Source organism: Panthera uncia, chromosome E1 (assembly GCF_023721935.1).
Source record: "Panthera uncia isolate 11264 chromosome E1, Puncia_PCG_1.0, whole genome shotgun sequence".
In the NCBI taxonomy this organism is placed as follows: Eukaryota; Metazoa; Chordata; class Mammalia; order Carnivora; family Felidae; genus Panthera; species Panthera uncia.
This window is the reverse complement of record NC_064814.1, coordinates 8,520,081-8,534,470: the sequence shown is the minus strand read 5'-3', so window position 1 is coordinate 8,534,470 and position 14,390 is coordinate 8,520,081. Positions and strand designations below refer to the sequence as shown.

The 14,390-nt window shown below is 42.0% G+C and overlaps 1 protein-coding gene across 3 annotated transcripts in view; it reads right to left on the bottom strand.

The window, feature by feature from the left end:
- Positions 1-2,795: 2,795 nt before the first annotated feature.
- CBX1 (chromobox 1) overlaps positions 2,796-14,390 on the bottom strand; it is a 30,339-nt gene continuing 18,744 nt past the window's right edge. For all 3 annotated transcript variants that reach the window (XM_049637539.1, XM_049637540.1, XM_049637538.1), the window contains 4 exons: positions 7,929-8,105; positions 7,422-7,599; positions 6,762-6,856; positions 2,796-4,297 (listed from right to left, as the gene is read on the bottom strand). In XM_049637539.1, coding sequence (XP_049493496.1) covers positions 4,153-4,297; positions 6,762-6,856; positions 7,422-7,599; positions 7,929-8,068 — 558 coding nt within the window. In that variant the 5' untranslated portion in view covers positions 8,069-8,105 and the 3' untranslated portion in view covers positions 2,796-4,152. The remainder of the gene's footprint in view (positions 4,298-6,761; positions 6,857-7,421; positions 7,600-7,928; positions 8,106-14,390) is intronic.

The window sequence follows — 14,390 nt, the reverse complement described above, 5'->3', positions numbered from 1 at the left end:
TTCAATATCCGGCAGTGTACGCAGCAGGAAGCTCCCAAGGCCAAGGTCAATTAAAAGTCATCCATAGAAGAGAGATCAGCAATGGTGAACACATTGGTTAAAACAGCAATAACTTTGTAAGAAAATCTCTGTGCTGGACAGTCGAGCCAAGGTGATGCGCAGATCATGGACCGAGGACTGTCAGGGGAATCTTAAGCTCTGCTATCATCAAGCTTCCTTAACCACACACCAGGACACCCAGATGCCTCTACTTGATTGCTTCCTACTGCCGAAAGGCAAGATGAAGCCAAGACTCCTTCCTTTACTAAGCTGAATGCTGGCTTGGTAGTGGAATTTGTATTTCAGTCAAGTTCTAGAGGAGGGGAAACACCGAGCCTGACTTCATTCAGTCCTGTCAGCTGTAAATACTTTTTAAAAGAAGACATCCTCATGAAAAGATCCAACTTGCACGTGAGATCAATACTAGATCAACCAGTCAGGCTAATTTGATCTCACATTCAACCCGGGTCCCTACATAGTTTCGGATCTAGAACCGTTGTTAGAAAACCTGGATTTCAGAATTTCAGTCCCACCAAATTATTTTGGAGCAGCAATTTCCTCAATCATTTTCCCTTTCTCTGTGACAGAAAAGGTAACTTTGTAGCGCACATTCCCGGTGCCATAGGCCATAAAGATGTGCTAAGCATACAATGGCCAGACACCAAATGGCCATGTTAAAATCAAATTGAGCTGAGTTGGAATGAGTTCTGGAATAGAACACTGTATCTGAAAATAAGTACTTAAAAACTCAACTATTAAAAATTATTTAAAATTGGTAGTCAAGGGGTGCCTGGGTGGCTCAGCCAGTTAAGCGCCAACTCTTGATTTCAGCTCAGGTCACGATCTAATGGTTCGTGAGTTCGAGCCCTGTGCTGACAGCGTGGAGCCTGCTTGGGATTCCCTCTCTCCCTTTTTCTTTGCCCTTCCCCCACTCATGCTTGCTCTCAAAATAAATACTTTAAAAAAAAAAAAAGGCTTTAAAATCCGTAGTCAAAACTTCCAAATGACATTGAAAAGCAGAAGCGATTATTCCTGAGCATCGTCAGTTGGTAGAATGCCTCTGTGGTGGTGACACTGTCCATTTACTGCACTAACTTGAAGCTCAAGACCGTGGAGGAGCAAATTGGCTGGCTCTGCCAGTGGAGGACACCCCAGATGATGCTGTCACCAAAGGAGTAAACTAGCCTCCTCTCGTGATGACTGGGGTAATTCCCTCTCTCCTCTTCAACCCCCGGGTGAGGAGCCTACGGTGGCGCAGCTCCGTTGAAGCCGTCCACATCGCTTTCGCACTGTCTGAGGCAATGCTCCCCAATACCTTCTGAAACCGATGTGAGACTGCTTGCGCCTAGGTCTTGTCTTTTCGACATCTCTGCATGCATTTGTGGCTTCCACGAGTACTTGAGAAAAACTTATCCTTGACCCTTAACGTAGACGTGACAGTTGGCTTTCAAAGAGACGAAACTGACCATCTAGCCTCACTTCAGTGAATGTCGCAAGCATTATCAATTTCGGCGTCTTCCCAGGGCAAGAATGGTATGGTGTTGCGGGAGTTCAGGAATGCCAGAGATGACAGGTGGGTTCCAAAGGTTAAGACCAGGGCTAAACAGCAGTGTCCTCCGGACACACACCAAGGCTGGGGGCTAATTTCAGTGCATCTAATGATACACAACAGAACCGGAACGTCTCTGTCCACCTCACCCTCTCTCCGCTAGCAACTGATGGCTCTGCTGCTGCCAACCACAAGGACGTACCTAGGCCTCTGCACAGAAAGGCCTCCTCCCCAGCTCCATTCTACCTTGTCTCCCCAAACTCCTAGGAGGCTTTTTTGTTTTAAAAGATTTTAAGTAATCTCTACACCCAGCACAGGACTTGAACTCACAACCCTGAGATCAAGAGTTGTATGTTCTACCAACTGAGCCAGCCTGGCACCCCAAGGAGGTTTTTTTGAAAAAAAATATTTACACATCGGTTTATTTGGAACAAATGCTTTGTACTAGTGAGTAGAGCTGAGATGAGCTCAGTGGAGATCCCATTTTCCCTTTTAATAAATAACAAGGGTGTAGTCCCATTTTGGCTCTAGAATCATAGGCAGAAAACCTGTTAAGAAAGCAGATAATGGGTGCCTGGGTGGTTCAGTCAGTTAAGCGTCAGACTCTTGATTTTGGCTCAGGTCATGAGTTCACAGTTCATGGGGTTGAGCCCTGCGTCTACCTCTGTGCTGACAGTGGGGAGCCTGCTTGGGATTCTCTCTCACTCTCTCTGCCCCTCCCCTGCTTGTTCTCTCTCAAAATAAAAAAAATAAAAAAATAAAAAAATGGATAACGTTTTAATTCAGTGATCAAACACGAGGCCAATTCCTGTAAACTTTGGAGTTGAGCTAAGGTCACATAAATCTACAAAATACATGAGCCAAGAACTAAACCTAACTCAAAAACCCACGTTTCCAAACTTATCCTAGTTTGGAAGTGCTAGCAGGTTACAGAGCTAAATAACCGTTTGAGCAATATGAAGACAGAATGATGTGACATTCTTTACACAGTATCTGTAGCAATTGTAAATGCTCAATAAATATTTACTATATAAATGATAAGACCACTCAAAGATTCAGGCCAGGCAGGCATGAGATTTTTAAGTTTACAGTGTTCAAGAAATAAAACCAACTGTGGAAGTTGCTTCCTTATAGGCTGAACTTACAAGGTTATGAAAGGCAAGGAGGGTTTTTGGTAGTACTTAATCAAGACAGAAATCAACAACGATTATAAATCTATAGTTTTATTAAGACAAAAACTGACAATGTGATATGAAGTTTACATTTAAACAAAGTTTTCACAGAAACCTAACACATGCCTAAAAAGATTTTACAATGGAGTTCTAGATACAGGTCTAGACGATGTCAAGAACTGATGTATCTCTTGATTCAAGACAGCATTTTGGGTATTAGTTAATTCTTAGGATTAAAAAAACTTTTTGTTTTGGGTTTTAAAGTGAACCACTGCCCCAGTATGAAAGTTTAATCTTCTCCTGAGACCAGGGCTTTTGCAATCACTCAACTCTGTAAGTGATTCAGTGAACTTGTGCTGTCAGTGACTGAACCCTGCCACCAATGATTTCAGAGTTCAAAGTTCAAATAACAGGCTCCAAGAGTTTTCCACCCTAAGAGCGTGGGCCCTTGTCTTTTTCTACTCTCTCACCTTCTATGCCACCCTCTTCCCTTCCCCAAATACCTCAGCCAGTGGCTTGGATGGACAAGCTGACGTTTAAAACTTCATAATTGGAAAATAAAGGGTCTTCTTATCAATTTCAAGAATTAGCACCTCTAAAACAGAACCATCTGCCTCTGCATACGCTCCAAAAAGACCTTCCCTTTTCAACCAGTTTCCTTCCCCAAAATGGCAGCTTTGGTAATTTATTAACTGGCTTAGTCCTCTGCTGGGAACAGCATTAAGCTCAGGCAGGGAACACCTTGGCTTCTAAGTTTCAGGCATTCACAGCTTTTGAAGTCTCTCACAGTCCTCATTTAGGTTGCCAATGACCTTTTTGAAAAGATAAAATATTCTGGACACAGAACCGAATCACCACAAGTTTGTTCTTTCCATTGTTTCACCATTTCCCCAATCAGGCCCCAAATTTTAACAAAAATGATCCTACCCATCTCCGTTCCTTCCCACCCCCGACCCTCCCACCCCCAAATAATACACCAGTAATAGCCAAAAACTACACACATGCTACGCTGTAAAAATGCAGAGTTAACACTATTGGGAAGAAGGCTGTGGGTTGTGGAGATGCGCTTTGAAGATCTACAGTATCTTTTGCTTTCCCACACACCCATTCTGCAAGTTCTGTCCTTCATGGAAGGCCCTTTGCCTTTCTCAGCAAAGTACAGAATGGGCTGCCTTGCAACACTTCTCCTTCCCCTCCACTGGGATGGGTGTGCAAACTACACAGCATGGAAAGGCTTTAAAGCACTTGGGCTGCTGTAGGGCACAGAAACGATACTGGCTCTTCAAAGGACATCTTCTCAAGCCACCTCTATGGTGCCAAGACAAGTAGAATTCCTTCCCTCCCCACTTGAAACCCACAGTCAGATGTGACAGGGGCTGGTACTCAGGAGAGTTAATTCTTGTCATCTTTTTTGTCATCATCCTCCGAGGGGTAAGAATGCCACGTCAGCCTTTCCTCATAGAAGGATATGACCACCTGTGGGCACTTGACATTGGCTTCCTTGGCAGGGACTAGGTCAGCCTCATCAGAATTTTTCCTGCAGAACAAAGCAGAGAGACTTTGAGACCAGGTGCTGGTGGTCTCTTGACTTGGATCGCACAAGGGATAGGGCTTTAAAAGTATTAATTCAAGAAGAGTAGCCTAGGGAAGGGTGATAACATGGCCCAAGCAGCATTTAGTGGAGTGACATCCTCAGAGATCTTCTACTGAAAATCCTCTCTGGGTATCTTTGTTAAAAGCTAAGTCACTTAACTCAGTCTATCACATCTGAACCTCGGCAAGGCCACAAAAAAATCATGACTCTCAGATTCTTGAAGAGCAGAGAAAAACTAGGGGCACCTGGGTGGCTCGGTTGGTTAAGCATCCAACTTCGGCTCAGGTCATGATCTCAGTTCATGGGCTCAGACCCCACATCGGGCTCTGTGCTGACAGGCCTGGAGCCTGCTTCAGATTCTGTGTCTCCCTCTCTCTCTGCCCTCTCCCCCTTGCACTCTTCTCTCTCTCAAAAATAAATAAATGTTAAAAAACTTAAAGAAAAAGAGAAAAAGAAAGAAAGAAATAAAGAAAGAAATAAAGAAAGAAACTACTATAATCTTCCCAAAGTCATATCTCAGCTGCCATGAACCCATGGAGACATCTCAGCTTTGTAATAAAATGTAATACCATGTTGGATAATAAGATTTAATACCATTGGCTCTTGCCAATGCGCTGACTCATAATTACACTGTTTAACATTACCAAATGCCATGCTCACACAGATATTCCACAACTCCCAGGTGCTTTGAAATGGTGCTTCAACACTGGGAAGTAGAAAATAAGGGACTGTTACATAATTCTTTATATTTTTCTGAATTTAAGATGGTCTCAAAATGTGAAATTCACATACATATCGCAAGGGACTTAGCAGTAAAGCCATTGGGAATGTCCTAGATGGGAGCAGTAGCATTAAGGCAGATAGCAGATATATAATGGGATCTGTGATGAGGCACCACCCAAAACTTCCACAACTCAGCAACAGGTACCAAAGCCAGAGAGCCCCAAGGAACCAGGGTTGACTAAGCTGGTAAAATAGGCTGCTGAACAATGGACTGAAGAGAATGGGAGGGAAAAGGAGTATAACAATACGGGAGCCTGAAGCAGGCTGCCCTTATTGACAATTCAACACCTTCTGAGGAAAGTTCAGTCATTTTATGGCCAAGAAATATTTGCTATTTTGGAAATGGACAAGTATCTCAACTTTCCAGGAAAATAACCTTAAAGTGAACTTGGTTTTATAATCACAATCTTACTATTTCAACCTGTAGTGTTACATTCAGGTAGAACCTTTACAAACAGCAGTAATTCAATTAAAGGAGTGTAATCTTAAACAATATGGAGATACTAATGTAACCCAGAATGGTCACATGCAGACAGAAAGTATATTCTAATTGGACTGTAACTCCTGGTATTGATCCTTCCCCCCCCCCAGATGCAGCACCTTAAAAATGAACTTTTCTCCTATGGGCTAGCAATATATCAGCTAAAAGATGATCAGATTCAGTGAACACCTAGGGAATGCATAATAAGAAAACAGAGTTTCAGCTAATTGTGACATAGGCTTCCAGTAGTGTCAAAGTTAGGCCTCTCTGGCCACCTTCTAAACAAGAGGAATGAAGAGTAGATACGAGTTTCCAAGAAGGGTCTAGACTCACAAAAGGACAAAATCCTTAGAATGCTGCCTTGACTGGCAGAAGTTTGGAATTATTTACTCCTACATTTTTTTTAGGACAATAATTGAGACCCATGTTGGGGAAGAAAATAGCACAAGCATTTTTCAACAAGCAAGAAATAGGGAAGAAAGCCTTTCTTTTGGACAGAGTAGGGGAATTTTAGAGAATTTGGGATTAATTACAGTTCTTAAAATTCTCAAGACAACTTTTCATTAAGCCGTTTCATGGAATATTACTACCATTGGTATTTATACTTCTGGAAGGAAAAAAAAAAGCCTTGTTCTACACTCAGTATAGTAAAGGGGACTTGCTGACCCCTACTGGCTGATCCTGGAATTACACAATTGGCACAAATGAGAAAGGATCTATCAAGGACAAAGGAAGAGCTACAGAAATTCTTAACCCTGAAAAGTTAGCAGAAAACATCTGATCCTGGGGCCAGCCCGATCTTTATTAAGGAGGTGGTAGAAGGGGAGGGTGGTTCAATCACATTTCATATCTTTTTCCTTTATTTACAGAAGTGAAATGTGATTCCTCCCCACACCTTCTCCATTCTGGATTTTCTCCCACCTCCTAAAAAATGGGCAAAGACTGAGAATCCTAAGGGCCCCTACCTGTATAACTCATGAGTCCAGGTTGGCAGTCAGGCCGAGGGTCACTATCGAAGGACTATGCCATCTTAAAGATTTCACACTTGGGCGACTGGAATTTCGAAGGTCCAGCTCTTTTCCTCTGGCATGGAACAGATGGGGAGAAGAAAAAACCACCACACAGAGCCACTGGCAGACTCACCATTTCATCAGGAACATGAGTTCTCCACTGGAGTCTGTAGCTCCAATAATCCGCTCTGGCTCCAAACCCCGGGCAAAGCCTCGTGGCTTTTCTGACTGTGAAAACCAGATGAATGGAACAATTTTAATTATATGGAATTGTTATCCAGACTGGAGTCACTCCGGTTTCTCTGATTAATATAATGACACTCTTGCCATATTCCACCAATACCTTGGCTCCAAGTCACAGGCCTTTTTGCATTCTTGGGTGATTCTTCCATCAAGGTCTTAAGGTTTCCCCATATGTAAAAAGGGACATATGTCTCAAGCAAAATAAATGTTCACAACTGTTTCTTCCCCTTCAGAAGACAACTTACTTTAAGGTATTGAATAGATGAAAATAGCTACCTTACAGTTGTAATGATTACAACACTGAAAACGATCTTTTTACGTGAATGAATTTAGTTGCACTTCTTCCTGAACCTCAGTTAAAATAAGTATAGATTAAGTGAACCCCCAAAACACTTTGAAAGCATTAGCATAGCTAAGATTCCAGAAGGAATGAGAGATGGCTGCTGAGGTCCAAGAAACAGCAGAATAAAAGTATTTAACTTTAAATTTAAAGAGCTTTTAGTTTGACAGCAGTAGGAATTCTAGACTAGTAAAAATTTTCTCTCCTTACCTCTTCTTTCTTCTTCTTTGGTTTGCTCTCCTCTCCCTTATCTTCAGAATCAGAGTCAGCTTTGCGCTTGCCTCCCTCTGATTTATCTGTCTCATGTGCTGTTTTCTGTGACTGTAGAAATTCGGCAATGAGATCAGGGCAATCCAGGTTCTCTTCTGGCTCCCACGTGTTATCCTCACTGAAATCAGAGGGCACAGTGAGTCACACTTTCCACTCAAAGTTAGCACACTCATACTAAGGAGACGCACAGGATGACAAGAGCTGGTGCCCTTGGAAGAGAGGAGTTAATGATGATGAGGAACCAGATTTTGTCCAAGATCAAGAACTTGGTAATGCTGAAATTTCTTGGTGGGCGGGAGGGGAGATAAGGGACTTTTAGACCATAAGCCATGGAGGCCAGGCCTGGGTCACACTACATATTGGAGCACTCTAGGCCTTGCACATTACTAGACTCCTGAGAAAGTTGGTGACTACATGGATGGATTTAGCCAGGTTAATGAAACTTACTCTGAGAACCCCTTCCACTTTAGGAGGTACTCCACTTTGCCCTTTACCACTCGACGGTCAAGAACTTTTTCCACCACATATTCCTCTTCCTCCTCTTCTAGCACCTCCTCCACTTTCTTCTTGTTTTGTTTCTTCCCCATAGTGCCCGCCAGCTTTCTGGTCTAAAGGGTGACGCTGCTAAAGTGACAAAATAAAAAGGGCATTAGGGCACACTTTTCTTGGTTAGGTGAATATTCGGATGGTTAGAAACCCAGGGGCATCACTGATGACTTTAATAGTGTATCCTTGTATTACGTATTCCACCTTTTCGGCTTCAGTAAAAAATAAAGTTTTCTAATATGTTCTGATATGAAAGCTAGTTCATAAAAAGCCCCAACCAATCTCACAGCAAAACTCCTTTATTCTTGCATAATCACCTAACACTTTTATACCTATTCTAAGTTAAAAAGTTTCCAATACCCCTTTTAGTATAAAGCATGGCATCTAAAATGTTATTCAATTGAAAGTAAGAGTCCTAAAAATAAGGTATAAACATTAAACTTACATACACATTAAACTTACATATAACCCTCTGATTCATACTTTCATCATATCACTAGACTTCCAACTTTTACAGTGCGAAGCAGCTTGTCCTATTTATCAAACATCTGGTTCGATTTTCCCCTTTGTATATGCATATATAATACAATGCATCCCTCTGCATTGTTACAACATTCTCTCCTGAGTCTCAAGGTTCTTTTTTTAAAATGTTTGTTTATCGGGGTGCTTGGGTGGCTCAGGTCATGATCTCACAAGCTCATGAGTTTAAGCCCCACGTGGGGCTTGTGCTAACAGCTCGGAGCCTGGAGCCCGCTTCGGATTCTCTGTCTCCCTCTCTCTGTTCCTCCCCTGCTCGCACACTCTCTCTCTTTCTCTCAAATATAAATATTAAGAAGTTTTTTTTAAATAAAATGTTTATTTATTTGGGGGGGGGGGCAGAGGGAAAGGGAGAGAGAGAATCTCAAGCAGGATCCGTGCTGCCAGCATAGCCCGACATGGGGCTCAATCTCATGAAACATGAGATCATGACCTAAGCAGAAATTGAGTTGCACGCTTAACCAACTGAGCACCCACAAGGTTCTTTATGTGGTCTTTTCCAAATGCCATCAATGATTTACAATGTGAAAGTTTCTTCTTCGTTTCTTATTCTACTTAGCTTATTTCTGAGGTTCAGAAAGACTTATAAAAATGCCAGAATGACCATGAAATTCTCTAATTGGGGCACTGCAATAATTTGGAAAAATGAACAGGAAAAAAAGAGATAGTTATCACAGATAATAAAACCTGAGTTAATTCTTTTGTAAAATACTTCTTTAGGCTGAGTGACTTCTAAGGATTTTTTCCAATGCTAAAACTTTAGTCCCCTATAAATCTATTTTTAGTCCTTCAGATACAATTGGGACAGCTGGCAGGCTTAAAGCCATTTGTTTACCAATTTGCGTCAGTAGGTGGCGCCATAAGATACCAACACATCAGAACTGATCTACAAAACTGGCCCCAAATCTACAAATTCATGGATCACAGCTGCCACAATGAGATACAAAGAATCAAGAGAATGGCAGATAATTCAAGCCAAATTACTACCATCTATGAACTTAAGATAATGCTGATTTGGGGCTAAACTGGTTGTTCATCCTTGGGAAAAGGAGTCTTACTTAGCCTAGGTAGAAACTCTTCTAAATATACTTTAGGGGTGCCTCACAGCTGGCTCAGTCAGAACAGCATGAGACTCTTGATCCCAGGGTTTGAGTTCGATCCCTACGTTGGGTATAGAGTACATAAAAAGAAAATATTTAATAAACAAACTTTAAAACTGACATGTACAGAATGTCTTTTTGAAAAAGTCCACTATAGTCCATATGAAATATAACAAATTTTCATGGAAGTCAGGATCATCATTATGAATCAGTTAAATTATCCACAGAAATTTTGGTTTATACTGAGATATTCCCATGTCTGCATATATGAGCAATGCTGACTTACTGAAACATTTAACTACTAGAAAATCTGGACACTGGTGGATACTGGAGATTCAAGAGAATAAGAAATGCTTCCTGCCTTTCTGATGATTAATGTCCGATAAGAAAAATGTAGATACCACTTCCACTTAAAGGTATTCTGAACTTTTGCAAGGTAGCACGAAACACTTTTCTGGAGTGCTTTTAGTATGGTCTAAGGCAACACCTAAGCCCCACCTTTACAGAGGGGTTCAGAACATTACCTGTGCTCAGGTAAGAGGCATCTTTCCAACCCTCTTCCTTCTCCATTTACATACTGAAGAATCTGCTTTGCTTTCCTTCACCCCCCACCCAGTCCCTCTATCTTTTAGAGAAAATGCCACACGTTTTCCCTTCCTTCTTTTACTGAACCAACTTATCAGTGGATTGCAGTTAGCTTCATGTGCCTTTGATTCAGAGGCTGTGTGTACTTCTTTCTGGAGGGAGATGCTTTCAGGTTTTCAAATTTCTGACTGCTATATGGCAAGTGTTATTTTATGAGGAAAGAAAAATCTAATTTCCCTTCTGGATTGTGTTTCCTTCCAAGAATAAATGCTCTCTATTCCTTGCTTTCTTCCACTGTGAGTTGAAGAGGTAAAGCAGGATTCACTGTCAGTCTTTGGTTAACACGCAGAGAAAAATAAACTGACCGTCACCTTTAGATACCAAAGGTTACCACAACTCCCTGCATTAATTTGGTCTTGGACATTGGAAGATACTCCCTTTCTCAATTGATGGAAGGAAAATAACGGGTTATAGACCATGCAAAACAGTAATTGTTCCCTAATAACTTCTCTACCAAGTAATTAAATTTAAGAAAGTAAAGGAAAGGCATTCTATCACTAAGGCTTCAGAATCCAGAGTTATTTAAAGCCCCGTGTTATCCACATTAATAGTTATACTTGTCTTACAAAAAGAAACAGCACTGAATACTGCCCATCCGATTGTCCTACTATGAACCAAAAGGATCAGGACAGCTTCTGGTTTATCTCTGGCTACTGTAGGCCTCTTCTCCCTGTATCATTAGCATGGTCCCAAGGAGGAAGAGTCATAGAACAGAACAGTTTAACTAGCTTAACTCACTGTCTTAACAACTCAAGGGGTGCCTGGGTAGCTGAGTTGACTAAGTGGCCAACTCTTGATTTCAGCACAGGTCATGATCTCACAGTGTGTGCTTATGCCCAGCATTAGACTCTGCACTGAAGGCATGGAGCCTGCTGGGGATTCTCACTCCCTCCCCACCCCTCTCTCAATATAAATAAAGAAGCTTTAAAAAAAAAATAAAAAAGAAGAACTCAAAAAAGTGAAGAATAAACAGACTCCCACTTCTCTCTGAGCCTTTTTTAAGGAGAGAGTGAGTGTGAGTGGGGAAGGGGGAGAGGGAGAGAGAGGCAGGGAGAGAGAGGCAGGGAGAGAGAGGCAGGGAGACAGGGAGAGAGAGAATTTCAAGCAGGCTCCAAGCCCAAGGTGGCGCTCCATCCCAAAGACCTTGGGATCATGACCTGAGCTGAAATCAAGAGTCAGAAGCTCAACAAACTGAGCCAATGAGATGCCCTTCTCTGAGCTTTTTTTTTTAAATCTTTTTTTTAATGTTTATTTATTTTTGAGAGAGAGAGAGAGAGAGAGACAGCGCGCGCGCAAGCGGGAGAGGGGCAGAGAGAGAGGGAGACACAGAATCCGAAGCAGGCTCCAGGCTCTGAGCTGTCAGCCCAGAGCCCGACGCGGGCTCGAACTCCCGAACCGCGAGATCATGACCTGAGCCGAAGTCAGACGCTGACTGAGCCACTCAGGCGCCCCTCTCTGAGCTTTCTTAACTGGCTCATCCCAGCATCTACCTCAGGTACCAGATTCTTTATATTAGAGATTCTCAGCCAGGCTTCCCAATTTGAGTTTTTCTCTTATTTATAGGTAGTTCTATGGGGGCCTGAATAAGCAGTTTGTTAAAATCAATGTAGAAGTTGATTAAAAATGCAACCCACTCTTCCTATAGAATCTATCACCTTCAGAGGAGCCAAGAGCCCTCTTAAATATTACGAGTCAATTCTCCTATGGTTTCCAAAAGGATTATTTCAAGAGAAATCCTCCCTGAATATGACAGTCTCCAAACACTAGCAGGGATATCTGGAATTGAGGACTCTCAATTGGAATTGCTTGGCAAGGAAATTTCAAAGTAACTCAAATCAGTGTAGTAGCACAATGGAAAAATGCCTTTCATCAACACAACTTGCCACTCTCCCCCCCCCCCCCCCCAGGCATCCTGGCAACCAAATTATGGCATCAGTTATAGAACATGGCCTATGAACATGGCCATGATCATAGAACATTTATGTCAGAACTATTTATGACAAAACATCGAAGAGGTGTACACAGGGTGAAAAGTTCCTGATTAACTCAAATCTTAATGTTTGGACAGGTCTTCTTAAGGCTTATCATGATGTTGCAGATAAAAAACCTAGAGTTGGGGTGCCTGGGTGGCTCAGTAGGTTGAGCGTCTGACTTCAGCTCAGGTCATGATCCATGGTTTGAGTATGATCCCTGCGTCGGACTCTGCTGTCAGCACAGAGCCCGCTTTACTTCGGGTCCTCTGTCCCTCCCCTCCTCTCTCTGCCCCTTCCCCCATGCTTTACCTCTCCCTCTCTCTCAAAAATCAACAGTAAAAAGAAAAAAAACCCCCAACAAACTAGAGTTAACTAAGCTGCTATAACTTTTATCTAAATATCTACTGAGTCTGCCACATTTTAAGATGCCTAAAAAAAATAATACACTTGTATCGAACTTTAGAGTTTACAAAGTGCTACCTCACGTTACATCATTTGATCCTTCAAAACCATCCCGTGAGGGGCGCCTGGGTGGCGCAGTCGGTTAAGCGTCCGACTTCAGCCAGGTCACGATCTCACAGTCCGTGGGTTCGAGCCCCGCGTCGGGCTCTGGGCTGATGGCTCGGAGCCTGGAGCCTGTTTCCGATTCTGTGTCTCCCTCTCTCTCTGTCCCTCCCCCGTTCATGCTCTGTCCCTCTCTGTCCCAAAAATAAAATAAACGTTGAAAAAAAAAAAATTAAAAAAAAAAAAAGAAAAAAAGAAAAAACCATCCCGTGAAACAAACCACTGAGATGTTATCGACACCTCATAGATAACAGATTGCAAGAAATAAATCACCTAAGGTCACATAATTAACAGAGCAAGCACCTCAGTAAGGACAGCAAGGCTGAGTGAGCTAAGGGCCCTGCTGCACACACACAACTAGGAGCTAGCCACGTATCTGTAGGAAGTCTTCCCTTTGGCCTGTACAAGAAAAGGACAGAGGTCTCTTTAAGTGGATCCTTCCTATAGTTTGTCATCAGTAAATAAGGAAGTGACTGATAATGATTCTCTTTTGAAAAGACCTTGTTGGGAATGCAAGCTGGTACAGCCACTCTGGAAAACAGTACGGAGGTGCCTCAAAGAACTAAAAATAGAACTACCCTACAACCCAGCAATTGCACTACTAGGCATTTATCCAAGGGATACAGGTGCTGTTTCGAAGGGACACGTGCCCCCCCATGTTTATAGCAGCACCATCAACAATAGCCAAAGTATGGAAGGAGCCCAAATGTCCATCGATGGATGAATGGATAAAGAAAATGTGGTATATATATATACAATGGAGTAATTATTCGGCAATCAAAAAGAACGACATATTGCCGTTTGCAACTATGTGGATGGAACTGGAAGATATTATGCTAAGTGAAATTAGTCAGAGAAAGACAAAAATATGACTTCACTCATATGAGGACTTTAAGAGACAAAACACATGAATATAAGAGAAGGGAAACAAAAATAATATAAAAACAGGGAGGGGGACAAAACAGAAGAGACTCATAAATATGGAAAACAAACTGAGGGTTACTGGAGGGGGTGTGGGAGGGGGGGATGGGCTAAAGGGGGTAAGGGGCATTAAGGAATCTACTCCTGAAATCACTGTTGTACTATATGCTAACTAATTTGGATGTAAATTAAAAAAAATAATAAATAAAATTAAAAAAAAAAAGAGGAAAAAAAAAAAAGAAAAGACCTTGTAAGGTATGGCTGTTAAAAAAACCAATGATTCCTAATTGGTTACTGCAATACAAAGGTATTCATTGTTAATTAAATCAGGAGGCAGTGACAAAGCATTGGTTGTTAGGGCCCCAGCAAGTCTTTGGAATCTTTTAAATCAACAAGTGCTAGATGGTGCAGATTTTGTGAAGTTAAACACCTACCAAGTAGGCTGAAGACAGCACGGAGAAAATGCCAATTTTAAGAAACCAAAATTTATAGTGTCCCAATGAATCCAGGAATGATGTAAATCTGAAGCAAGAGTCATGAACTCATAGCTCTTTCAAGAGAAAAAAACCCACACATCCTCCACTAAGGCAGTTAGAAGCTAGAAAACAGGAACAATGCTACTT